Source organism: Pollicipes pollicipes, unplaced genomic scaffold (genome assembly GCF_011947565.3).
Source record: "Pollicipes pollicipes isolate AB1234 unplaced genomic scaffold, Ppol_2.1 Scaffold_4295;HRSCAF=5057_pilon_pilon_pilon, whole genome shotgun sequence".
In the NCBI taxonomy this organism is placed as follows: Eukaryota; Metazoa; Arthropoda; class Thecostraca; order Pollicipedomorpha; family Pollicipedidae; genus Pollicipes; species Pollicipes pollicipes.
The window spans coordinates 32,355,583-32,382,735 of record NW_023596461.1 but is presented as its reverse complement, the minus strand read 5'-3'; the positions used below and the strand labels follow the sequence as shown (position 1 = coordinate 32,382,735).

Sequence of the window (27,153 nt, the reverse complement as noted above, 5' to 3'; positions counted from 1 at the left end):
CTCGAGGGAAACACCGCCAAGCTCGGAGCATTTTCGACGCCGGTGGGGGGGGGGGGGGGGGGGAGTGGCAAGGCGCTGCCGACGTTCCACGTCAGGAGCGCGTGTATCCAGCCGGGGTCACCATCAGTCACCAGCCGGGGTCACGCCACTGTCGGGGAATCCATGACGTGGAGAGACCAGGATCAAGACACCTACACTCCTGCAACGGTCCAGCGCACGGAGAAATCAGACCGAATCTTCCCTTTGCTTCTTACGGATAGTGCTCAGAAACCGGACAATCCAGGGTGAGCCTCCCACACGTCCGCGGACGAGGATAGCGGGAAGCGACAAACCGGGCCTGCTGCCTGTTTCGGAGAGTTGCCAGATCTGAGAACGGCTCCCGACTGACGAGAGACGTCTGAGAACGGCTCCTGACTGACGGGACACGACAACCAGCTGGCCGGAGGCTGTTTGCAAAGCTCTATTGACCACCGCAGCCGGATCACACCCACGATCATACTTTGCTTCGGTCCCACGACCGTGGGACGTGGACCGAGTCCCACAGTCACCAGCTTCTAATGACCTAAGACCTAAGACCTAAGACCTATGACCCATGACCAATGTCCTACGTCCAGCACTGAGCGGCAGACCTCAGTCCTCGCGACGCAGCGACCGTCACAGCCTCCCCACAGCGGCAACAGCCGGCGCGGCTCGGCCGCCGCGCACCGCCGCCAGCCGCTTACCGAGTCGCCGGCGTCGGCGGAGCGCGGCTGGTGGTGCCGCGACGTGATCTCGGGCGACTCGGGGATGCTCAGCGGCACGGGGCTGGGCGAGCCGGCGTTCAGCAGCGCCGCCTGCTCCGACTTGAGCGCCTTGCGCCGTTGGTAGATGTCCTGGAACTGCTTGACGTTGGCGTCCACCGAGTTGCGACGCACGCCGTTGGAGCGCAGCGCGCCGTAGATGCGCAGGCCGGGGTCGACCGAGGAGCGGCGGCCCTGCTGCGGCAGCGAGCGACTGCCCTCGGCCGAGCCGCGCCGGCCGCCGGCCGCCGCCGGCCGGCCCACGTCCACCGAGCCGCTGCGCTGGCGCGGCTGGCCGGGCGGCAGCAGCAGGCCGCCGGCGCCGACGCCCGGCGGCGGCGACGGCTCGTCGCCATCGGGCTCGCGCGAGCCGCGCCGCTTGTACAGCTGCTGGAACTGACGCAGGCCGCCCTCGAAGAACTCGGACGCGCGCCGGCTGGGACTGAGGCCGCGGTTAGGCGAGCGCGAGCCGGACCCGGACGGCACCGGCAGCCGCTCCAGCGTCTGGCCCTTGCCACCGGAGCCGCCCGACAGCTGCTTCAGCCCCGCGTAGGCCAGCGACGACGGGTCCAGCGACTGGCTGCGCCCCTTCTTCTGCGGCGCGTTCACGTCCAGCGTGTGCTTCTTCTTGCGGAAGAGCGCGGCCATAGCGGCTGGCGGCCGGCGTGCAGTGGCGCCGAGGACGATCCGGGCAGCACTGCCAGGCGGCCGCTAATGCCGCATAATCCGCGGCGCCGCCGTTCTCAGCCGCACCGCCATAAATACGTCTGGCCGCCGGACGAGTTTACAGCGGCACGTGCACACGTCGGGGCGGCCGTGGCCGCGGCGCTATCTCACCAGGCGTCGCCGCGCACTGCTCGTAAAGTCAGTCCGGTATCGGGCGATAGCACTGGCGGCGCTGGGCAGACTGCGGCGCGCCTCGGCCGTCGTCAGCGGGCCCGGCGCACGGAGTGCCGCCCGGCCGCCGCGGACGACCGGTCCTGCGTCCTTCGGCGGCGCGTGACGCGCGCGCGGCGGCACAGTCGGCGGCGCAGGCGGCGGCGGCGGCGGCCACGCAGCGGCGGCCGGTGCGCGGCCGCCCCCTGGCTCCACCCCCTTCACCTGGCGCTCAAGGTCGCGAGACGGTGCCCCGCCGACCGCGGCCGGCGTCCCCTCGAGCCGACCGAGCCGCTGGCGCTGACCGACGGAGCTACTGAGCGCTGAGCGCCGGCGGCCGGCGGAGGGTGCGGCGGACTGGGCCAGCCAGCCGGCGCCGCCGCATCGACAAGCCGCCACCGCCGCCGGATAACCCGGGCGGAGCTGGCCGGCGCGCGCCGACCAATCGGGCCGGTCGGGCCCGGCCGCGGCCGCCGCAAGAGGTCGCGGTCGCGACCGGTCGATGCCTGCCCCGACCTAGCGCCGCCCGCGCGCGACACCCGCCACTCAGCACGAGGGGGAGAGTCGGCATCGCGGCCGGGGCCCAGCGTGTCGCGGCGAGGGGAGACACGTGGGCCGACGACCGCTCATGGGGGTACGGTCGGCGCAGGCGCGGCGAGGAAACACGGCACCAGGCGGCTCTCACGGCCGACGCGGACGAACACCGGGCATTGGAGCCACGGACGTCATGCAAAGCCCACGCGGAAAAGAGGGGGAGGGACGCGTGCGTGCGTGCGTGCCTGCGTGTATATGTGTGTGTGTGTGGTTCGCAGCAGGCGACCGAAGAGACGAATCGACGGTAGAATAGCTTATCACCACTGCGATTACGGTGGCTGCAGAGGACGAATCTGAGTACGGACAGCTCACGGCTACCGTCGGCTTGCCGCAGCCGGAGCAGGGCGGGGATCGCCCGGAGCCGATGCGACCGCTCCCAGGCGCGGGGCGGCAGTCGTCGCGACAGAGCCGTCGCACGCGGCGCCCCGAGTGAGGCGCGGAGGCCGTGAGGTCGGTCGGAGCGCCCTGCATGGCGCCGAGCATCAGCGGAGTCGGGAGCAGAGCTCAGCGCGAACTCTGAGCCGACTGCGGACCGACCGGAGCTGGAGCCCTGAGCCAGCGCGAGCCCGACACGGCGGAGATCTCAGCCCGGTGCACGTTGCGCGCCGCTGGAGCCCCGAACACTTCTCCGTTGTGATAGTCACCTCCGACGTCTGCGAGACGGCGGACAGCGGTGTGGGACGGCCGACAACGGCGTGGGACGACGGACCGCGGTGTGGGACGGCGGACCGCGGTGTGGGACGGCCGGCAGCGGCGTGGGACGGCGGGCAGCGGCGTGGGATGGCCGACGGCGGCGTGGGACGGCTGACAGCGGTGTGGGACGGCGGACCGCGGTGTGGGATGACCGACAGCGGCGTGGGACGGCGGACCGCGGTGTGGGACGACCGACAGCGGTGTGGGACGACCGACAGCGGTGTGGGACGACCGACAGCGGCGGGGGACAACCGACAGCGGCGTGGGACGGCGGACCGCGGTGTGGGATGGCCGACAGCGGCGTGGGACGACCGACAGCGGTGTGGGACGGCGGACCGCGGTGTGGGACGGCCGGCAGCGGCGTGGGATGGTCGACAGCGGCGTGGGACGGCGGACAGCGGTGTGGGACGGCGGACCGCGGTGTGGGATGACCGACAGCGGCGTGGGACGGCTGACAGCGGTGTGGGACGACCAACAGCGGTGTGGGGCGACCGACAGCGGTGTGGGACGGCGGACCGCGGTGTGGGACGACCGACAGCGGTGTGGGACGACCGACAGCGGCGTGGGACGGCGGACCGCGGTGTGGGACGACCAACAGCGGCGTGGGACGGCGGACCGCGGTGTGGGACGACCGACAGCGGCGTGGGACGGCGGACCGCGGCGCAGGGCGGCCGACCGGGCGGGTTGCCCGGCTCCGATCGTCCCAGACCCCCGGACCGCCCCGATCGGCCGTCGTGCCGTCCGGAGCCGCGGCCGCAGCCGCCGCCGGGGGCCACACACCGCATTTTGCCGGGAACGGAGAACAGCCGAAGACAGCTCCCAGAAACCGTGGCAAGCAATAGCAATGACATTGGAAACAAACAACGTCGCTGGAGACGCCGGGAGTCACGCCGGCTGGGGCACCGGCTGGCGGGGACGGGCGACGGTATGAGGACGGCATGCACCGTCCCCGGAAGACGGAATGTGCCGACCTCGGAGGACAATGTGCGCCGCTCCTCAGTCATTCCTCCGACGACCCTGACGACGGCCGGAAACCACGGCAGGACCGGATGCGGCTGATCCCGACACCCCCAATCGATCGGTCCGACGCTCCGAACCCCGCACATACCGACAGCGCCGTGAAGCGGGGGCTAACACCGGAGCCGCTGACGCGACAGCTGATCCATCACCGCACCAAGCAACAGTGACGTCAGCGATACCCCCTCCGCCACAAACCACGGCGTGCCGTCATGATCTCTCGCTCGTCTTCCGCACGAGGGCGGAGAATGCGGCCTGACAGGCGCGACAGCGGCCGCGCCACCTTTCATTGAAGTCGTCTTAATTTCATCATCATCTTCCGCCGAAGATCTCCGTCCTGGCTGCTTTGGGACGTCGGCTTTTCTCAGTATTCTCCATTCGTTCGCCCCGGCGCCCGTTGTGTCGCAGGGGAAGGAAAAGGACCGAGGGGGGCGCGGGTAAAGGCGAGATGACCTGCAGGCACGCCGGCCCCGCGTCGCCTGACCCCAAACCGCCGGAGACCAGTGAGGCCTCGTGCGCGCCCCGTGCCACAGCGGACACCCAGTGCCTGTGCGGCCGACGGCGGCCAGTGAGGCCTCGTGCGCGCCCCGTGCCACAGCGGACACCCGGTGCCTGTGCGGCCGACGGCGGCCAGTGAGGCCTCGTGCGCGCTCCGTGCCACAGCGGACACCCGGTGCCTGTGCGGCCGACGGCGGCCAGTGAGGCCTCGTGCGCGCTCCGTGCAGCAGCGGACACCCGGTGCCTGTGCGGCCGACGGCGGCCAGTCAGGTCAGGTCAGGTCACCGGAGCCGCGTGACTTGGATGAAGGGTCGCCTTCCGGCATCACGTCACGCCGGCGGCATCCGTCACGTCACCCTCGGGCAGACCGCAATATCTCGGCATCAGCCGGCTCGACTCTGCCGTCCGATGGCCGGTCCACCTCACCGCTGACGTCACGCCAGATTAGCGCGATAAATTATCGGGCCGGATTCCACACGACCGCCCGGCGCAATAGGGGTTCTCCTAATCACCTGAGGACGGCAGCCCAGCGCACAGGCTGGCAGCGCACTCCGCCAGAGAGACAGGCCAGCCGCCGCTCAACGGCAAGCGTGCAGAACGGACACCCCACGGAGCCTCGAAGCTGGTTTTTACCTCCTTTTTCGCAAAAAAACAAAGTTCACCAGCACAGCAAAAATCCTTGACATTTCGCGCCGCCAGAAGTCACGATAGGGATCATCCCTGCGGGCTTAAGGGCGGCCGAGGCGCCGTTATCGCCGGCTAATCAAGTGGTGCGGTGCCGGGGCTGTGCGTCCACCGCGCCCCACCGCGGGCAGGGTCAGGTCCGGCAGCGCCGCGCCGCCGGGCCTGGCCCCGACCTCTCCGCCGGGCCTGCTCCAGGTCTCTCCGCCGGGCCTGCTCCGGGTCTCTCCGCCGGGCCTGACCCCGACGTCTCCGCCGGGCCTGACCCCGACCTCTCCGCCGGGCCTGCCCCCACATCTCCGCCTGACATGACCCCGACCTTTCTGCCGGGCCTGCCCCAAACCTCTCCGCCGGGCTTGATGGCGACCCCTTCGCCGGGCCTGACCCCGACCTCTCCGTCGGGCCTGACCCCGACCTCTCGGCCGGGCCTCTGTGACCGCGTCCCGCCGGGGGTGGAGGGGCCCCTCCGCGGGTCAGCACGCGCCCCGCCACCGTGCTGTGTCCAGCCCCGAGAGATGGCGGGAGAGGTCATAGTGTCACGGGGGCTTTTCACAAGCTGCTATCACTACCCTGAAATAAGTTTACCTTTAATGCGAAATAATTATCTCGCTGTTTAGCTCACGACTACCAATATCACTCCCAAGGGACTAACAGAGGAAAAAGAAAACGAAGTTATGTTTTCCCGGAGTAACGTCTCAAAACCTATTATCTCAGCCTGCATGGCATGTCCCAATAAAAACAGCGCCATATCTATGATCACCTCCCATGTAATCGTCTCTTCCTCCACATTTTGTCAGTGCTGTCGATGACCCATGATCACCCTCCTATTTCTTTTCTTAACACCGCTCCTTCTTTCTTACCTCTCTCTCCACGGGCACACATATAAACAACGTCCAGCCTCCACCCCCCCCCCCCCCCCGAATGGCATCTATAGAGCCCAGGGCAATCAGCATCTCTGTCGGGCTCGGACCCCGGTCATATTCGGACCCGACACATCAGCCCACATGAGCCCTTCCTACACATCCGCCCCGGAGGCCCAGACCCCGCCTCGACAGCGCCAGCCGGCCATCCGCAGTCCCGCAGCCAACCGAGCACATTCGCCCGATGAGAATTGGCGGCGGCCGGGCGGAAACGGGCCAAATGCGTCCGCCGGCGCCATTAATCTCACAATCCCCGCCGTGCAGCTAGGCGCGCGCTTTTGTTGGCGGGTGCGGTGTGTTCTAATGCAATCGCGATCCTCGCAGGGGAGCATTGTTTACAGAGGAAACAGTCACGGCACGGCGGACCGCTGACCCGCCGTCACGAGGGCTGATGCTGGAGCACGGTATCAGTCTACAGGCCCTTACACGGAGGTCACGAACTTCGTTCCGTTGACAAAAGGGGCACGAGTCTTGACCGAGATCTGTACTTAGAGCCGGCGACCAGTAACAGGCCATTGTCTGACCTGCGCATGTAAACAAATGTTCATGCGGGGTGCCGGTAAAGAGCGCCAACATCAATCATTCTTATCTGACGATGTGCGCAGGTTCTGCCGTCCTAACCGTCTGCTTCCTACGTCAGTCGCTTGACCGAGCCGCTAAAAGACGCCGCGGGCAAGATTCGAACCTGGAGCCCCTGGTCGCGAGGCCGGCGTCCGGACAGCGCCCCTGACCGGCACCACAATACGAAACTAATGGCCGTTCTCCGCCGCCCGGCTGCCCCTGCCCCATCACGTCCATGTCGTCAGCTCGCCACGGGTCACGGGTCACGGGTCACAGGTCACGTGTCAGGGGTCGCCGGTCACAGGTCACCGCACACCAGCCGGGGTCACCGGTACGGCGCGTTACATGGTCACGTAGCGACGTGACGCTCCTGATCGAACCGCTGCCGAACGCCACACGTCACCGGTCGAGGCACAGATAGTGTGATATTGTGAACGACCGATGCCTGAAACCATTATTCGTTTTCCCTCGGTTGCAGGGCTTGAGAGTTGCAGTGATGATGGGTGCTTGGTACCATTTTAATCGCTTATTAGAGGCGGACATCGCATTGTCGTTGACTTTGTCACGTTCCATCGACGTGTTTGGCGTAAGGTCCCGAGAGCTTGCATAACAGTGCAACACTGGCACAAACCACGTAAATCGGGCTACTGCGAAGCGCAATTATAGGAATGCATGTGGTGCGTTCATTTTTAGAAATCTCAACCCGCTTATGACGCATCATTGCACCTGTCGCGCTGATAAGGTCGTCTTTTGATTCTGCACGCATAGTCGCACCGGCTAGCACACAACATCTGCAAAATAAGAGGTTGTACGGTAGATAATTAGGGACGTGTGACTAATAGATGGATGCATGTCATCGCAGACTCAAACACGTCTAATCCAGTCAGATTCCCTACACAAAATGAATGACGTGGGCAGGAGTGTAACCGAGGGGATACCGGGATCCCAGGACCGCTCCCCCGAAGTCTCAAGATCAGCATATAATTCTTTAAACTGTTGATTTGGATATAAGCACATCTTTGAAACAGCAGGGAAAACTTGCATTTACGCCCTGAATACCAGGCAAAATTCGCCAATACTGTGCAAAGGCTGGCATTTTCTTTAACGCCAGCAGATGCGAATAAATCTTATTCCACAAATACCTACGTTAAGCAAGTTGGCTCAAATACAGCTGCATCCGCACGATGGTGAGAGTAACTCTACACACACAGTGGTGGCTTCCAAACATTTCAAGCATCAGCACCTCTTGACGTTAACGATTGCTTATGCCTCGATCGGGTTGCCTTTTACCTGAGATAATTCGTCTTAACAACTGCACTTGACCTCTGTGGGAACATAACATTATTGGTCGTACAAAACACTATGCAGGTGTGAGCAAACACATCTCCTGTCAGGGTGCCTAGGAGACGACCAGGTGGCAGGAATGTACCAGGCGTCAGGAGGTATCAGGAGGCCCCGTCCCACAACAGGCCCTGACTGGGCGCCTGGATGTGGGCCGTCCGCTGGCTGCTGGTCGGCTGCTGGTTACGGGATTACCGCATGTACCAGCACAATCCTTAACGATATGCAACACCTCCAACGGCAAATAAGCAACCGGTTTAACATGTCTCTCCCGGTTGTACGGCGTCACTCAGAAAGCTTAACCATCATCCGCGCAGGGCGAGTCGTAATCAGGACCCAATCAGCGGCGGGAAGCTCCACCCTTCAGCCAGACTGGGTTACGGCCATTATGACTTGACTCTGTCCCTGACCGCCGCCGACAATTTCCTGTCTGTTCAGCAGGGGCTAATGCGGCTCTGGCCAGTCGCACCACTGCGCTGGGACGAGCGTTGATTCGACACAATGAGGCCCGTCTGACCTGCATGAAAGCCTTCTGAAGGGCACGCCTGATCCGTGACCCCATAACTATACGAGGAACCCGTTAGGCGAGCAGGCGAGGCACTGTAACGGATCAAATTCAATCCGCCGGCTTCACCAGCCCGTCCTATAACAGGGCTTTTCCGATTATCACGGTCTTGTGATGCCAGGGCGCAACACATGCCCGGTTAGAAAATCATCACACCAGCCTGAAAAAAATCGAACTTCAAAAGCATGGTTTGACGTTGCAGCCGTTGTTCATGCCGTTTCGCCAAATTAGCTCGCCTGACGATTTTTAACACGCTGAATTGTAAGGTTTGTGCACAAAACTCGTACCGCTGAGCCACAGCCCGATGCCAGGACACCTATGCAGGAATGGAGGGGGGGGGGGGGGGGGGCTGAGAACCCTCAACATTTGTGGTGAAGGGTCCTATGGCGCATTTGAGGCCCGCGGCGCACAACCACAAGCACAACGCTCATAAAGAGGCTACATGTGGAAATCACCGACCGGCGTCTCTAAAATCTAAACCTAACTGGTCGAAATCAGAGGAGACGCCAGATTTTGGGAAGGGCTAGGCCGCATCCCAAACGTGCTACATCCTCTCCGTCACCCCCATTCTCCACCCGCGCTCGCCTTTACAGTCCTAGCGCCGACTAACGCGGGCAAGGCAAATTTCCCACCTGAAGATCAGAACTCCCTGCAGCTAGGCACATCGATCAGGTCCACAAGAGCAAGACAGTGACGAACGCCGACGGAGACAGCACCGCCACAGCGCAGTCAGAAGCAAAGCTTGTTGCCACGCGAGAGAGGACGGCCCTCGGGCCGACACGTGCATACGAGACGGATGGCCGGCGAGCGGCGCAGACGGCGGGCTGACACTGGCACATTCTGCACGGCCGGCGTCCACGGCCGGCGCTGACCACGGCCGGCCGGCTGGCCAGCGGCCTGCCTGCCCGATGCCCACCAGCCGCCAGGCCGCGGTCGGACGGCTGGTGGCGTCAGAGGGCCCCGACAAGCGGAAGCAGGACCCCGGGGGAGATGCCATCACGGCGCAGAATTTGCTGACTTCAGTTCGATGACGATGCGCAGTACAATTAAGAGCGAAACCTGTCCATGCAACTCGGCCTTCTTTCTGCGGTTAGGATGAAGAGGCCTCGGACGGGGCTCTGGCGGGGCTCCTTAGGAGCCCCGAGGTCTAGCAGCGGTGGGTTTTCCGGCGCGCTGACCAATCAGCGGCCGGCATCGGAGACGGCCGTGCGACGCAGGCCCCGGCGGCGGGCGCGGCGGCCGCGCGGTACCTCCGCCGCCCCCGCCGCTGCAGAGGAAAGGCACGGCGCTCTTCCGGCGCGACCAGCCCCAGCCATCGCTGCCGCAGATGACGACAGGGATGACGCTCGCTGAGAGGTGTGGCGGGATGGCTTTAAGATGCCATGCGCGGAATCGGTGGGGGATGAAATGATGGCCACCGTGCATACCGTGTGTGGATAGATGCCGGTTTACACAAAACCAGCCGGTGCTGAATGCACTGCAGTTCGTGCGCTCCTAACGCGTATGCCGAGCGCTTTAAGGGGTGCGGTGGGGGTGAGGGCAGATCTTTTCACACATTTTTATTTTGTTTTAACGTAGGCCTATGGCAACATTACAAACAGAAATGTTCATAAAAAATCCCATATCACTGCTGGGCGCCACTCATTTTTTGGTAAGTGACGACCACAGCTGCCAAGCAGACTGCCAGTTTCCTATACCATGGTACAGCACGGCGTGCGTTACCTTCAGCTCAATCTCTTCACCTCCTCAGCAATCCTTCGCGCTGGCACTGGCAAGCCGCAACAAAAGACAGCACCGCGGGATTACCCCCTGCGGCAGCCACCCGAGCACGGACATCGGAGCGACAGACAGCTCATGCCTCGATTACGTGCCGCGCCGTCGCTGGGATTACGTCCCGGGCGTGGGGGGGGGGGGGGGGGGGCAGCCGCCCCCTGCGGCCGGCCGGACCGGACCTGTACCGCCGGCAGCGGGCGGCGGCGGCGGCCGTCCGACAGCCGACGAAGGGCCGCCGGCGGGTCACGCGCAGTCCGTGACCGGCCGTAATGGCGCACCATTCACGCTCCCGAGGCGCGGACGGAAGCGGGCACGGCTACCCCGCCGCGGCGGCGCTCGGCGCTCGCAAGCCGGCGCCCCCAGGTCACGTGACCGGCTGCTGCACGAACGCGATCTACTCGGCGCGACCCGCTCGGGGCGACCCCCTCAGCACGACCAGCAGCCGTGTGAGCGTTGATCTCGCAGTTGAAGATCAGGAACGAATTGCTACCCCCATCGCCGACGAGGCGATCATTTGGGACCAGGAGCGGAACGCGCATCGAGATGATGCAATCCCAAACCTTCAAATGCTTGTTCTGGCAAAAATTGTACCCGACACAAGCCGCGCCCCATATACTAAATACAACGCTTCCAGTTCCCTGTTCCGCGGCGGTTTTTCGAACTAAAATAGCATGTGCATGATATGACTTTTGCACCACCATTACGACAAAATGCAAAATTCGACCCTGATGCCTGCCCGTCTTCCCTCCCCTTCGCCCCCTCCCCCCCCCCCCCTCCCCCCCAATCACAGCGTTCTACTCTCACGCGATCAGTCTCGAGTGCTACGATTGCAGTATCTGCTGCTGCCTTCACACCGAGCCGTTGTTCAACACCGGGGGCACTATAAAGATAAGCCGGTCGGTGAGAGACGCCGTTGTCTGCTACGGACAGAGCGTACGGCTGTCGGGCGCACCGAGTACGCCGCGCGTCACGTGCCCACCAGCCAGTGGTGCCCTCGCCGTCGAGTGTAGGTCGGCGTTCGGGCGTCGCGGTTCGGCCGGCGGCGGGAGCGTCGCACAACCCGGCACGGCGCCGACCGGTCACCGGTGAGGCGAACCGTGCTCGGCGCCGACCTGTCACCGGCGAAGCGAGCCGTGCTCGCCGCCGACCCGTCACCGGCGAGACGAGCCGTGCTCGGCGCCGACCTGTCACCGGCGGAGCGAGCCGTGCCCGGCGCCGACCCGTCACCGGCGAGACGAGCCGTGCTCGGCGCCGACCTGTCACCGGCGAAGCGAGCCGTGCTCGGCGCCGACCCGTCACCGGCGAGACGAGCCGTGCTCGGCGCCGACCTGTCACCGGCGGAGCGAGCCGTGCCCGGCGCCGACCCGTCACCGGCGAGACGAGCCGTGCTCGGCGCCGACCTGTCACCGGCGAAGCGAGCCGTGCTCGGCGCCGACCCGTCACCGGTGAGGCGAGCCATGCTCGGCGCCGAACCGGCCGACCCGTCACAGGCGAGGCGAGCCGTGCTTGGCGCCGCCCTGTCACCGGCGAGGCGCGCCGTGCTCGGCGCCGACCCGTCACCGGCGAAGCGAGCCGTGCTCGGCGCCGACCTGCCACCGGTGAGGCGAGCCGTGCTCGGCGCCGACCCGTCACTGGCGAGGCGAGCCGTGCTCGACGCCGCTCCAGTCGGCTACCATCGTCCACCGGCCGGCTATCGGACGCGGTCGCCAGGCCGGGGTCGCGCGTCGACAGACGCTACACGGAGGAGGACGATGTCAGAGTTCACCCGGCCGGAGGCGCACAAGGGAGGTGCCGCGCCCTTCCGGCTCGGAACCGCTCCTTCCGGCTCCCGACGGCCGAGCGCCGACGATTGGATGTCGAACAGCGCGCGGCCGACCCGAGCCACACGCCGCCGCCGAGGCGGGCCAGCAACACGATCGGAGCACCATTCAAATTAATGAGGCGACATGCGGCCGGTGCGAACAATCGGCGCAGGACACTTCGGATGGCGAGAAACGTCTCAGGAAAGGCTAGCGGCTAGAAAAGGAAGGAAAGGCTAGCAGCTAGAAAAGGAAGGAAAGGCTAGCAGCTAGGGAAGGAAGGGAAGGCTAGCAGCTAGGGAAGGAAGGAAAGGCTAGTAGCTAGAAAAGGAAGGAAAGCCTAGCAGCTAGGGAAGGAAGGGAAGGCTAGCAGCTAGCAGCCGTCGCCGGGAAATCGTCCCGACAGAGAAGACTGCCCATGATGAGCTGATAGCCTTCCCCGGGAAGTTTGCCACTGATCAGGGATTACGCCAGCCCGTGCAGCCGGGAGGCAGCCCACTAACCGCTCTGCGCAGCTTTCAGTTGTCAAAAGTTGACCGCCCTCTCCTGGCCGAATGTCACCATCGACAGTGTGACCCCGATACCGAGCGACCCACTGGCGACGGGAACGGTGTGGATGCAGTGCCGCCGAGCGACTGAGCTGCTGAGGACGGGAGTGTCGGTCCGTCGCCGAGAGCCCCCGCCTCCCGGGCCGCGTCAGGACAGAGCTCTGGATCTGGATCTGGATCGCCAGCTCTGGATCCGGTCCGCCCAGAGGGCGCTGAAGGAGACCCCGGCTGACGGGCACACGGGACTCTGAGCTTCTGTGCGGGCCAGTCGCTCTCGACACGGGACGGGCTGCGAATGTTGCACACTGCGCACACTAGCGCCACCTTTTCCATACAGAATACACTGATAGCCGTCGAAATGCACGCACACTGCACCGCAGAAGAAATATCGGTGTTGCCCTCACCCGAAATACCAGTTTTTATCCCCACGACTGCAGCATTTAGTTTTATCGCAGCGTCGTATTCGACAGCACAGTTCAATAGCAGATTACAAACCACCTGCGCCTGGATATATCCTGACCTAAATTTACGGAAAAAGCAATGCTACACGACAGTATGTGTGAACGATTGGAATCATTCTGGCCAGTGCACGCAACGAATAAGGGGTGCATAGGCCTTGCCATGTTAAACGCGGCATCCACACGTGGAAAAACTAACAGGCACCGAATATGGCTGCTCTTCAAGCAGAAATGACCTCACAAAGGCATCTTTATTTAGTACGTTATGAATACTATGTGACAAACATCCACCACTCAAACAAAAACAAAAACAAAACATTAACCGTCAGCGTTGGCCATGCTTTAAGGGTTCAAAGGGGGTTAAGAGATTGTACCCCTGTTCGCTGGAGTGTTGGTTGCAGGGGTCGTTGGAATGGAACATTTAGGCGATCATTAAACGATGATTAAATGAGCTTCATTTTGACAGAAACTTCATCCACAAAAATTTTAAATAAATTAAAGTTGCCACTTAACTTCATGAGCGCATGAAATGTTGATTGTACTTATCAGCGCAGATATTGACCTCGCAACAGACAAGATTCCACCAGCTGGTAAATATTCCAGTCACATTAGTTCCCTCCCGATCCAAACGTCCAGCGCATCCAGCTATCCGGATCATGCAATATCATTTTGTCTAACAGAAGGTCGCCACGCCGCCGGCATCTACTGTGCTCGGAGGTCGCCGTTTGCAGGCGACGTGTGCCTTGTGTCCGTGTCTGGCTTCCACTGAGCGTTCCCCAGCCGTGGCATCGCCCAGCCTGACTGCAGCAGCTCGGCGCCTCCCACGACCACCGTCAGCCAACCTCTGGAACACGACAGCAGCGCGCCGCACGCAAAACGCCGAAGCAGCGCCTTCCGCCCGGCGGCCGACGGCAGCGCCACCCCGCGTACTCACCGCGAACTTGCGTTTGTCGGATTCGACGACAGACTGCGAGCGGCCGCGGATCCTGTCGATGACGCTGCGCACGGCAGACTTGGAGGACTCGGAGCCGGAGCGGGCGCGGTAGCGCGCCGAGGGCGGCTCCAGCGCGTCGGCCGCCTGCGGCGACGTCGGCAGGGACACGGGCGGGCCCTTTCCGCCAGCCGGGCTCCCCACTATGGAGTGCTGCCGGCGAGAAGGACGAGCGTTAGCGCGCTGGGGTCACGGCGGAGCGGCGTCGGCGTGCAGTCGGATCCTAAAAATCGCCAGGATGAGAGCGGGGGTATTTTGGGTGCAACGCTGGTTCCGCTGACTACGCTCCTGTTTCCGTTCGTCGCGTTTTGTATTCAACCTCTTGGGACCCGACCGGTACAGAATGGGAAGGGCCAGACCACGTCAATAAGCAACGTTTTCCAGCACTAGTGGGGTACACTCCTCACCTTAAAATTCACGGGAAGCATCATCTTCTAAAACCTAGGTTGCCCTCATCCTCTCCCCGCCCCACCAGCAAATGGTTAAATGCCACGTAGGGGAAGGAGGAGAGAGCAGCACAGCATCCTTGCATCACCCAGCACAAGTCTGAGTGAGAGTTAACGCACGAGACCGGCTTCTGAAAAGCTTTATCATCAGAAGCGCATCCTCGCCTGTCCAGACTCCCCTCCTGCGCAGTCATATGCCTATGGCTATAGACATGACACCACAAACTTCTGAACACTGCACTGGGCATCAGTAGCGAATAACGCACTCTGAATACATTGCGTCCAGGGTATTAACTCCGCTGTGGTGCAACAAACAGCGCCGCTGTTTGGCTTCACCCGACTGGCAAAAGCCGTTGCATCACTCCTCGTGCGCCAGCAAAATCTGGCGCGTCGCTTATGGCGCGCCAGAACGCGGTTTCTTCCCCGGCGGCAGTTTATCGCGCAACATCAGAATCGATACATCAGAATCGCCGACGAGCCTGACATCATCGCCAGCATGGCACACGGAATATACCGGCTCAAAGGAGGATTATATCACATACACAGCGACTGATGCGTGGAAAGATCACCACGTGCCGCGCTCACCGGCGGATGAGGAAGAGACACTATTCAGGAAGCGATACAAGCGGCCCCTTCGTGCAGCTTCGCTCGTGGCTGGGCTCCGCAACGCTCTCCTGTGTTCGGTGCTGCAGAAGACCTCAGTTGCTGCCACTAGCGCATCAGCAATTTGCGGATGAGGATGGATGCAAAGCAGGAACGTAAAGCAGAAAATCGCATGCGTGGAACGCATACCTGCGCCAAAACAATGGCGTAAACACATACCGTAGGCGTGTGTGTGCTAGGAAGTCTCATGACGTCATAGCCTGACATCATTGCCATTAACTGATATTTCCGACAGGTTTTCCTTCTTCCAGGCGGCATAATCATGGTTGATAACATCAATGCAAATGTGTTGCTCAATGAATGCGTGAGGCGTCTACCCCGATAACCATATACGCGTTGCAGGTGCATCTGTATTTGCGTGCCTGCAAGGGTATACCACAATGTATGCGTACAGTCTGGCTTTATATATATATATATATATATATATATATATATATATATATATATATATATATATATATATATATATATTATGTAAGCTGAGCGCATTCCAGAAGTGGTCATTTCAGCCTTGCTTCCATCCACCTTCGCCAACCGTCAACGAGGGGCAACTCTTCTGAAATCTCACCGGCAAAAGCATTGCAAAGCAACTAACGAGTGACGCAACTTCAGTGGAAACTCTGAATCATCGCCATCGCAAACCAACGCTTACGTACGGCGTTCCCAGCTTCAGTGCACGATTCTCACCTTGGGACGCCTTCATTAAATAGGGCTGCGAAAAGCCGCGGATCACACCAATGCAGCATCATTCCGCCCGGTCCAGGCCCGTCGCATCCTCTCGACACATCCCACGTAAGCATCGCAGGGGAATACCGGAGCGGGACGGGCTCGACGGGGCCAGGCGGCCCACCAACTGGCCGCCCCGCAGGCTCACAGCCTCAGTCTCCTGGAGATACCACCTGAGAGCGCCGAGGCCCCAGGAGTCAGGAGAGACCGCAGGCGAGGGACGGGCTCGACGGGGCCAGGCGGCCCACCAACTGGCCGCCCCGCAGGCTCACAGCCTCAGTCCCCTGGAGATACCACCTGAGAGCGCCGAGGCCCCAGGAGTCAGGAGAGACCGCAGGCGACGTCCGACGGCGACGACCAGCAAGGCCCAGGCCGCTGCCAGCCGCCTGCCCATCCGGACACCTGCACCTGCCACCCCGCCACTACGACAGCAGGCCAGCCGGGTTCAGGTCGCCGCCAGCCGCCTGCCGCCCCGACGGCAGACCAGCCGCGGCGCCGCGAGCGCCCCCCCCCCCCCCCCCAGCCCGCTGCCCGATCTATAATGCATGGCTCCGTTTGGGGAGCCGAGATTGAAGACAGCTTAGTGCAGAGTCGTGCCCCTGCTGCCGGTCGCAAGGCCACCGCGATTCACGCTGCATTGTAACGAACCTTACGTCAGCGTACTGCACAGGGGCACTGTGCTGCACCTCATTTGTTGGGTAGAGTGCATCCCATCCCTCGTTATAGTGGTGATCAAATCAAGAACATTCGCGGAAAACTTCCTTTTGGCTCACGACACATGTACGACATCTCCTAGATTGCACTTTTTCGTAAATTACCATTGCGTATTTTCAATCCACTTGTTTTTGCATGCCTCTCTCGATCTCTTACTTGTCGATATTTATTTACAAGCTTTTTCAGGCATGTACAAATTGTCTGCGTATGGGGACACATGCCTTTGACGACTCTTGAAGACGCCCCTGCATCACTCACCAGCGGCGAGCGTAACAAGCTGACGCACATCACAAAGCAGCGCTTTGGACCGGGGAGCCGGAGAATGCGGGGGGGGGGGGGGGGGGCAACGCGACCTGGATAAATCGATCCATCCGGAGACATCGCCCCGGCAAACCGGAGTGGTACGGCGGTGCCCAGCTCATGCAAGTCATGCCCACGTCAGCCTGAACTTTGCGTGTCGCTAGGCGGAGGCGGCTGGAAGCCGGCCATACGTCACTTCTCAGATTTCGCTTCAATTTACATTCCGAATCCTGGCGACGTACGCTGATTGGAGGGTGATTTCAGCGAACAGGAACTGCATCCCGCGACCGGGGGAAGGGGGGATCGGGGGGGGGGGGGGGTCGACGAGAACAGTCGGCGGACGCCCAGCCGCCGGAGCCAAGAGGGGTTACTGAACAAGTTAAGGTTAGGTTGAGTTAAGCTAGGTTAAGCAAATGTTCAGGCGTCTTCACACACGTGCAACGTTTTGATCAACTTACAGCAAGGGACACAACAGATGTGAAGCCAGCCATGCCACCCCGACCAGCGCCTGGAGTCTCAACCCCCTAGCAGTGACGCCTCGCGCGCCGGCATCGCCCGACCGCCTGCCTCCGTCCAAATTCATGGCTGCAGCGTGGCAGCAGGCCGTGAAGCTAGCACGCGCCGACCCAAGGGCGTGCAGCGTGACCGATCATTGGGGAGGTGGAACATGTTTCACGTTCGCTCTTTTCATGCAGCGTCCTCGGCGTGGCGCTTGAAGGGACATTACCCGCCCCGTTCCCCCCGCGCCCCCCCCCCCCCTCCCCCTCCCACACACACAGCCGCTCCTGGCAGGACGCCTGGCCGCAGGCTCTCGACACGGGTCGGGGCCCCGGGCGCCGTCCGGCGGGCATAAGCGCCGAACGTGACCACGCGGTCAGCGGGCGGCGCGGCTGACCCGTAAATGCCGAGGCGGGCCAGCAGCACGGCCAGGAAACGCCGCTACTATCACGGCGCTGCGCTTCCGCGCCCCTCGGGGCAGAGCGGCGGAGGGGCAGAGGGGCAGGGGAGCAGCGGAAGGGCAGAGCGGCGGAGGGGCAGAGGGGCGGAGGAGCAGAGTGGCGGAGGGGCAGAGCGGCGGGGGAGCAGCGGAAGGGCAGAGCGGCGGAGGAGCAGAGCGGCGGAGGGGCAGAGTGGCGGAGGAGCAGTGGAGGAGCAGAGCGGTGGAGGGGCAGAGCGGCGGGGGAGCAGAGCGGCGGAGGGGCAGAGCGGCGGAGGGGCGGAACGCACAACGTCACGTGCTCTGCATTTGTGTTCCACACACGGCTGCGGACGGGACGATAACGATGCTGACCGCCGCAACTCCAGCCTCCTGAATGGTTAGTGCGACCGATGCGTCACATCACGCATCGTCAAAACACGAATCCCAACCGGCGCCCGAGTCTAGCCCAAACCATTGCCCTAGCCCAAACCATTGCGCTTGCCCAAACCATTGCCCTAGCCCAAACCATTGGGGGCGCATTAAGATCTAGGTCCGTTCTCGCCATATCAGGCATCATAAAGGCTTTCCACATTGGAAACACTGGGAGGGCCCCAGCCCCCACCCTCATGCACGAAAGGTTCGCCCGATATCTGGATGCAACAACATGCAACTTAATACGCATGTTGCATACCAGTCAGACACGTGAGCCTGTAGCGCCAGCTCGCAGCCAGAGCACGCATTTTTACTCCCAGGTACGCAGCAGGGCTGCACAAAGCTACAGCGCTCACCGCTGAGTCATGCGGTCGCCAACCGAGGAAATTCAGAAGCAAACCACAGTCGGTGCAATCAGCAGCCTTGTGGAGTTAACAGACGCGGATCATTGCAGAGGTCATGATGAGCACGGGCGCCGAGCAGCAGAACTACTCCCTGCGCTTTACAAAAACACTGCCTTCTTTAGGCAATGTTTCCGCACCGGACAACAGGCATCCCAACCCCGGCACGCTAACTAACTGACATGGATAAAGCCGGCTGCCGAGAACGAGCGTGTCCCGAATGTGAACAAGGCGCGATGCGTGGCAGAATCTTTCTCGCTCTCTCTCTCCTTCCTTCTCTCTCCCGGGCGCGTCCAGACTCCCAAACACCACCGGCATGGGCCGGGCATCACCCAAGACACATCCCTGGCGCCGGCGCGTGGGGAGGCGCAGGGCGCGGGTGCGGCGCGTCCGAGCGTCACGGTCCCAGAGGCAGTGCAGCCCGAGGTGCCCCGTGCCCCACCGTGCACATGACCGCCAGCGCGCATGGAAGCCCGGTCACGTAGACGCAGCGTCTCAAGGTCACCGCCCGCTCCGCCGCGGATGGGCCGAGGCTCAGCTGTCGGAGAGAACTCAGAGAACCTAGCCCTGTGCACCGCGTCAGTGTATCGAAAGCCGCGCTCACAGTGGGTGAATGCGTCCTGCCCCACTGTCTCGGGGCAGGGCATCGCCGCATTGGGTTCTAGATCCGCCTCTGTCTGAGCCCACCCATCCGCCCACCCACCCTGCACTTGTTCCCAGGGCTGTTCCCACACGTGGGTGCGTCCCAAAACGTTGGTGAGTCTGCCCGATTATGAAACCCCGAACAAAACACGCCTTTGCAGTCATTGCGCCCTGCATAACCATCGTCGTCTCTAATGCTGGACCGTTGAAAACAGCGGGGCCACGACACCTCCTCCCGTTTTTTGCGCCTCTCTCCGCACCCCCGCCCCGTACGTCGGGCCGCCCTGCCGAGCGTGGCTTACCCGCTGGCTGAACTGGAACATGCCCGCCCCCCCGCCGTAGAGTCCCGAACAGCTCAGGATTGCGACTTGGGCGACCGTCGGGGCGCACAACACACCGCTCCGCTGACTGGGCGCCGGACGCCGGCTGGCAGATCGCAGCACTGGGGGCGTGCCGCGGCCCGGCGCGGCTCGCCGCCCGGCGCCGCCGTAGAGGTGGGCAAAGCGCCGCCCGGTACTTGGCGCCGGCGACGGCATGAGAAGGGATCCCCCTCCAGCAGGCCTGCGGTCCGACGCGAGCGGTGAAGTTTTACCGGACGTGTGATGATACAAACAGTAAGTACAAATGTAGCAGAGACTTTAACCTCGTGCTGATGATCACTACATTGTGACTTCTCGCAGTTCGGCTAGAGGTGGGCAACGTGAGTCGCCGGTACTGAGTACTGAGCGCCGGCGGGCGGCAGCCAGCGTTTCGTATCCGGCCGGTCGGTATGCAGCAGCTGCTCAGCCTCCGCCTGTCCAAAGGCCGACTGTGCTTCGCTACGATGCTGCGGTGACTCAAGCATCGCTCCGTCCATCCAGCCCAGCTCTCTCCAGCGCTGTGTCTGACCACGCTCTGACGTCCGCTGTTGTGAGCGCTGGCGAGCGAATCACCTGGCGCTGATTATTTCTGGGTTCGTCATCGTCCTAAAACACGCAAGCACCGCGGCAGAGGAAGGCAGACCCCGGCGGTCTCAGTAACGTGCTGCGACTCTCCGCAGAGCAGCCAAGGCATGCAACATGGCCATCGGTGACACACCAACAAGCCAGCAAAACGCTGGGGCAGACTGTCCGTCTCATCACCGCGACATTTTCGGTTCGACGCCCAATGCTTTACCGGCTGTGTTTCAGACTCCCTCCCACAATCGACCCACAGAGGTGGTAGCCTGCTCTGCGAATGACCACAGCAGGTCCACACGTGCCCAAAACAACAACCCAGCTCCGTCACACCCACGCCATCCGGTTCGCACACAGCCGAGCGCAATAAACTCCGCCGGCGCCGCGCGCCATCCGGTTTGCTCGACACGCCAGCTCGGCCTCGAGGGCCGCCCTCCTGCTGCCTGAACGGAGTAAAGCGTGCAAATCCCCTGTGCATCTCGGCCGGGCAGGCGGCTGTGACGCAACAGCGCCGCTGGGCCCGGCCCGGCGCTGCGCAGAACGAGCTGGCCGCCGACCGCCAGGCGGCGGGCAGCTCGACAGAGGGCGGGACGCCGCGCCCCGTCGGCGGGCGGCTCGGGGGAGCGGCCCACACACCGAACGAGATGCAATCCAGCGGCTGGAGTTCGGCACCCGGACGTGGCGCAGTACTCGTGTCACAAAAGACTTAGGTGCGGGGAGGAGCAGGAGCAGGCCGCCGCATGCGAGGCCGGCTGATGGTGTTGGATGGAGCGCGTGGCACGTGAATAGGCAGCGACGCCCGAGCCGACCACCAGCCGACCGATGCGACGCCACGGCTCCGGCCAGCCTCCGGGTCAGCCGTCCGGCAGGCCCCCGGGCTGGCGGCGGGCCAGCGTCGCCACCGCGCCTTCCGCGGCTCCCAGACTCTGACCGCCTCCTTCCAGCCGCCTAACTACACGGCTGGGCTTCGGCGCGCGGCGCGGCGCTCCGGTCCGACCGGCGGCCGGTCGGCCGGTCAACGACCCAACAGGCTGTTGTCTACGCCCGCCGGGCCCGGACGCCCGCGCCACTTCGTCCGGCCGCCCAGCTTGCGCAACAACGCCAGTTGTCGGACAACAAAGATCGGGCGCAATTAACGCGACGGCGTTTGCAGCGCTGTTGCCACGGCCCGGGCAGTGGAGCGGGAGCGAGTGGCAGCGGGTTCGGCGGGACACTAACATCGCTCTCCCTGTCATCGGGACATGCTTAGCTGCCGTACGAAAAGCTGCAATCGTGGTAAATTCCATTCGAGATATTCCAGTTCAGTGCACAAGTGCAGCCGTTGGACTCCCCGCGGCCAGGGCCGGTCTCCCACCTTTGCTGCCTCGCTCGTGCGACGATCAGACCTTCAACGCACCGTCGTCGGGCGGCCAGCACTCGGGAGGCTGCGACGCCGGCGCCGGCGGCCTCGGCCACGCGGCCGCGGGGGTGGCGACCGCTGTCACCGGTCGGCATCGTCCCCGACGGGGGGGGGGGGGGGACACGCCCGACAAGAAACCCAACAGTCTGGCGCGTTCGGCGGCCGTCACGTGACGCCTCGGATCGCCGGCAGACGTATCCATTATTCAGAGGAGTGTCCGTATCTGGTCGGCGTGTACGTGTACCCGATAGTCCTCAGTCCTGAGAAGGCCGCCCGACACATGAACACGACACAACTCATTGGCTGGTCGACTCAGAATTCACTTACACGTTGTAAGCAGCTTATTTGCCACAATACGAGAGTCGCACAAGGAAACCGAGGAAATGCGTGTTGAGCCATGCCAGGATCCCGTCGCCTACAAACACAGTGGGGTTGGATGCAACTTCGCAATGCGTTATCAGTTTTCCTTACGCCAAGGTTTCGCACGTGGCGACATCGTCCCAGTGCCTTCATTGAGACTTCATTATCACTGGCACACTGTTTTACTTCGGGATTCGAGGGTCGTCACCATCCCCTTCACGGCACCAATCAGGGCATTTTCGTTTCTGTTGTTACATGCTCTGATAACACTTCCAGGAACGTCCGCCGATTCCAGACGCCTTCTCCATAACCCTCACTACTCAACAAAACTCCCGTACATCTCAATGTTATCCGCCATGGTCCTTTTATCCCCCTGCTGCCGGCCGGGTCGTCACCCTAGCCTGACCACGGCGTCAGGCTGGGGTGACAGGCCGCCCGCAGTCCTGACATCAGGCTGGGGTGACAGGCCGCCCGCAGCCCTGACGTCAGGCTGGGGGTGACAGGCCGCCCGCAGCCCTGACGTCAGGCTGGGGGTGACAGGCCGCCCGCAGTCCTGACGTCAGGCTGGGGGTGACAGGCCGCCCGCAGCCCTGACGTCAGGCTGGGGGTGACAGGCCGCCCGCAGTCCTGACGTCAGGCTGGGGGTGACAGGCCACCCGCAGTCCTGACGTCAGGCTGGGGGTGACAGGCCGCCCGCAGCCCTGACGTCAGGCTGGGGGTGACAGGCCACCCGCAGTCCTGACATCAGGCTGGGGGTGACAGGCCGCCCGCAGCCCTGACATCAGGCTGGGGGTGACAGGCCACCCGCAGTCCTGACGTCAGGCTGGGGGTGACAGGCCGCCCGCAGTCCTGACGTCAGGCTGGGGGTGACAGGCCGCTCGCAGTCCTGACGTCAGGCTGGGGGTGACAGGCCACCCGCAGTCCTGACGTCAGGCACGCTCAGACTCGCGTCACCGGACGGGCCGCGCAGCACACCTCGTCCGTACCAGCCATTGTACCGACCTGGCGCCGGCCCGCGAACGCAGCCGGACTGCGCTGTGCCATGTGTGTGCCCACGGCCCGCACCGGACCGCGCTGTGCCATGCGTGTGTGTCCACGGCCCGCGCCGGACCGCGCCGTGCCATGTGTGTATGTCCACGGCCCGCACCGGACCGCGCTGTGCCATGTGTGTATGTCCGCGGCCCGCACCGGACCGCGCTGTGCCATGTGTGTGTGTCCACGGCCCGCACCGGACCGCGCTGTGTCATGTGTGTGTGTCCACGGCCCGCACCGGACCACGCTGTGTCATGTGTGTGTGTCCACGGCCCGCACCGGACCGCGCTGTGCCATGTGTGTGTGCCCACGGCCCGCACCGGACCGCGCTGTGTCATGTGTGTGTGCCCACGGCCCGCACCGGACCGCGCTGTGCCATGTGTGTGTGCCCACGGCCCGCACCGGACCGCGCTGTGTCATGTGTGTGTGTCCACGGCCCGCACCGGACCGCGCTGTGCCATGTGTGTGTGCCCACGGCCCGCACCGGACCGCGCTGTGTCATGTGTGTATGTCCGCAGCCCGCACCGGACCGCGCTGTGCCATGTGTGTGTGCCCACGGCCCGCACCGGACCGCGCTGTGTCATGTGTGTGTGTCCACGGCCCGCACCGGACCGCGCTGTGCCATGTGTGTGTGCCCACGGCCCGCACCGGACCGCGCTGTGTCATGTGTGTGTGTCCACGGCTCGCGCCGGACTGCGCCGTGCCACGTGTGTACGCACGGCTCACGCCGCTATCGCTGAGGCCGAGCGGGCCGACGCCGGCAACCCAGAATCGGCACCGTGTTTGCGTTGGGCTATCACAGCGGCTATCGTGTCCGGCGGCCGACCGATCAGGCGCCCAGACTGGTGCGTAAAGGGTACACCAGGCAGATGGCCGACCGATCCGGCGCCTAGACTGATGCGTGAAGGGTACACCCGGCCGATGGCCGACCGATCCGGCACCCAGACTGGCGCGTGAAGGGTACACCCGGCCCACGGCGCGCGCGACCCGCCAGCAACCGGACGCGGCGCCGCGGGGAGCGATTCCGCGGGTTATGCAGTGGAGATACAAGCTTCCGTTACTTTACGTCGTGTGCGGTTTGGTTGAATTTGAGCACCGCAACAACCATGCAGACAAAAGCCAGACCAGTGAGCAAAAATGGGAACCCACCACACTTCCGTCATTGGACCAGAGTTTTTACCACGAACGCCAGCGGCCTAAAGAATGGCAAGATCGAAAACCGGCACAGAAGCCCTCACAGGCCTGACAGGCGAGACGCGATCTTGGCCCGGCTCAGCCCTGTAAGCCATGTCAGGCACGGTCTCAACACGGCTACAGCGCCAGCGTGGCGCTCTTAATCCCCAAATTAGCTCTTCACGACGTGCGGGCCAAAGACGACACTGTGGCCGATACGTTTACGAGCGGACCACTTCGCTGATGACCCGACGCCGATGGTACTCGCTGGCGGTGCAGTCCCGACCCCGGCGAGGACCACCCGCTGGCGGTGCACCCCAGATCCCAGCGGGACCACCCGCTGGCGGTGCACCCCAGATCCCGGCGGGGACCACCCGCTGGCGGTGCGCACCAGATCCCAGCGGGACCACCCGCTGGCGGTGCACTCCAGACCCCGGCGGGACCACCCGCTGGCGGTGCAGATCCCGGCGGGGACCACCCGCTGGCGGTGCAGTCCCGACCCGGCGAGACCCGCTGGCGGTGCGGTCACCTGTACCCCCACCCGGGGCTCCGGGATCAGTGAGCTAATGGCGCCGTGCCAGTTCAGGGAAAACCGCCACTGCGCATGACGCCTCGCTGCTGTGGCGTCAGCCGTCTGGCCGATGATATGAATCGCGCGTGGCAATTAATCTGCCGCAAGCCGGCCTGTCTGGCCGTTCAAAGCGGCCGGGGGGCCGGCCGACACTGCGGTGGGCGGCCGGTGGGAGCGCCGCGAGTCACGGAGCGTGGGGGGGGGGGGGGGGGCGCCTCGTGGCAGACTGCCGGTACACTGAGCTGTGTTCACAGAGTATGATGCGCGGTTCCCGCGAGGTCTCCGCCACACGGCGCCCCATTTACGCGAGGTGAGCGCGCGCCGATTCGACGGAGAAATGGATCAGTCGCGGACAGGCCTCCGCTGAATAGGAGGGCCGATGGTGACTGCTGGCATACAAGGACCCATTCATCCATAAAATGCCCCGCAACACGGGTGTGACACTTAGCCATTGTACTGCCTACTATCCAATCACTGTCATCCCCCTGCTCGCAATCTCCACTTTATTTTCGCACGTTACAGCCGGCAGGCCGGGGCACAACACGCACCAGCCAGCCGTCGGCGGGCACCGGAGTGGCCTTCGGTGTGGCACCAGGAGTAGACCTCATCGCGACCGACATCCCCGCTGCACCCACAAATCCCAGCATCCGTCTACGAGCAAGCGCTTTACGACCCTGTGACATGCGAAACACCCATCGGCCCCGAGTGGATTCAGACAGGCAGAACGGAGGCGCGCGTCGGGCCGAAGGAGAGGCCGGCACGGCGAACAGGAAGAAGCGCGGTAGCGTTGGAAACTCCGCTGGCAACGCACTCTATCGCGCTGTCTGACACCTCCCACCGAGCGACCCGAGTCCGACCGACGGAGGGACGAGCTCGAGCCCGAGGGACGGAGGGACGGCCCTAAGGCCAAGGGACGAGCCCAGGCGCAAGGGATGGGCCCAAACCCGATGGACAAAGGGACGAGCCCGAGCCCGAGGGACGAGCCCAAGCCCGAGGGACGGAGGGACGGGCCCGAGCCCAAGGGACGAACCCAAACCAGAGAGACAAAGGGATGAGCCCCAGCCCGAGGGCCGGAGGGACGAGCCCGAGCCCGAGGGACGAGCCCAAGCCCAAGCCCGAGGGACGGAGGGACGGAGGGACGAGCCCGAGCCCGAGGGACAGAGGGAAGGGCCTGAGTCCGAGGGAAGAGCCGCTATGTCAACGGCCGGGGTCACCAGCAAGCATTATGCGTCACTTTATTTGACATCTGATGGCGCCAGCTGACTTTTCCGCACATGTCTCGCAGTGTGTGGGAAAATGAGCCCGAGGCAAATCACAAATCTGCCTTCCAGTCAGCAAAAGCTAAGCGATTCAGAACTTCACGAGGGTTTCTATCGCTTCCCATGCCTTTTGCATCTACTTATGATGATTCCCCACAGGCCTCCATCATCCTGTCACAGAAAGCGAGTAGAGGTGGTTCAACCTTACAGCCGCCTCCTGGTATGCACCTCTCCGCCTATCCCAGACTTGCGCGTCGCGTGCTTCCCACCAGGGCCCCAGGCTCTTCAACCGCTCGGAGAAAGCTTGAAACAACATTTAGAGGACACAACACGAGACGGGAGCGCCTCCACTGACAACTCCCACAGACCGGTCCGGTATTTCCAGCGGCGCGCCGCCCGCCGCCACCTCACCTGCAGCGAGTTCTTCATAGACGAGATGATGTTGGGCCGGCGCATGGAGCGCGTGGCGTCCGACTTGGAGCGCGGCCGGAACGAGTCGAGGAACGTGGGCTTCTTGCTGGGCGAGTCGGCCGGCGCGGCCGGCGGCGGCGTCTGCGCGCCGGCCTTGGTCGACTGCGAGACGATGTCGTCCCCCGACTTCCGTCGCTGACGACTGCCTGCCGACGGGTCAGCTCGTGTCAGGTGGGGTCAGCTGAGGTTCGGCGGGTCAGCTCGTGTCAGGCGGGGTCACCTGGGGTCAGGCGGGTCAGCTGGGGTCAGGCGGGTCAGCTAGGATCAAGCAGGGCCAGCTGGGGTAAACTGGGAGCTGGGGTCAGGCGGGGTCAGCTGGGGCCGAATGAGGCCAGTCAGGGTCAACTGGGATCAGGCGAGGTCAGCTAGGGTCAGGCGGGGTCAGCTAGGGTCAAGTGGGGTTAGCTGGAATCATTCATGCGGGCTCAGGCTGGGGTAGATGGGGCTGGGCGGGCTGCGGCGGGAGGATGAAAACCCATGTCATATGGGCGAGGGGTCAGACAGGAACAGGTGGGCCATGTGAGTACAGGTGGAATCGGACGGCGTCAGGTGGATTCAAGCAGGGTCAGGCCTGATCTGGTGGGTTTATCTATTTGGGTTCATGTGGGGTCAGACA

At 63.4% G+C, this 27,153-nt stretch overlaps 1 protein-coding gene across 5 annotated transcripts in view; it reads right to left on the bottom strand.

The window, feature by feature from the left end:
• The window catches only part of SNF4Agamma (SNF4/AMP-activated protein kinase gamma subunit), a 223,184-nt gene that overhangs the window by 112,943 nt on the left and 83,088 nt on the right, over positions 1-27,153 (bottom strand). For all 5 annotated transcript variants that reach the window (XM_037219712.1, XM_037219715.1, XM_037219713.1 and 2 more), the window contains 2 exons: positions 26,478-26,683; positions 14,038-14,247 (listed from right to left, as the gene is read on the bottom strand). In XM_037219712.1, coding sequence (XP_037075607.1) covers positions 14,038-14,247; positions 26,478-26,683 — 416 coding nt within the window. The remainder of the gene's footprint in view (positions 1-14,037; positions 14,248-26,477; positions 26,684-27,153) is intronic.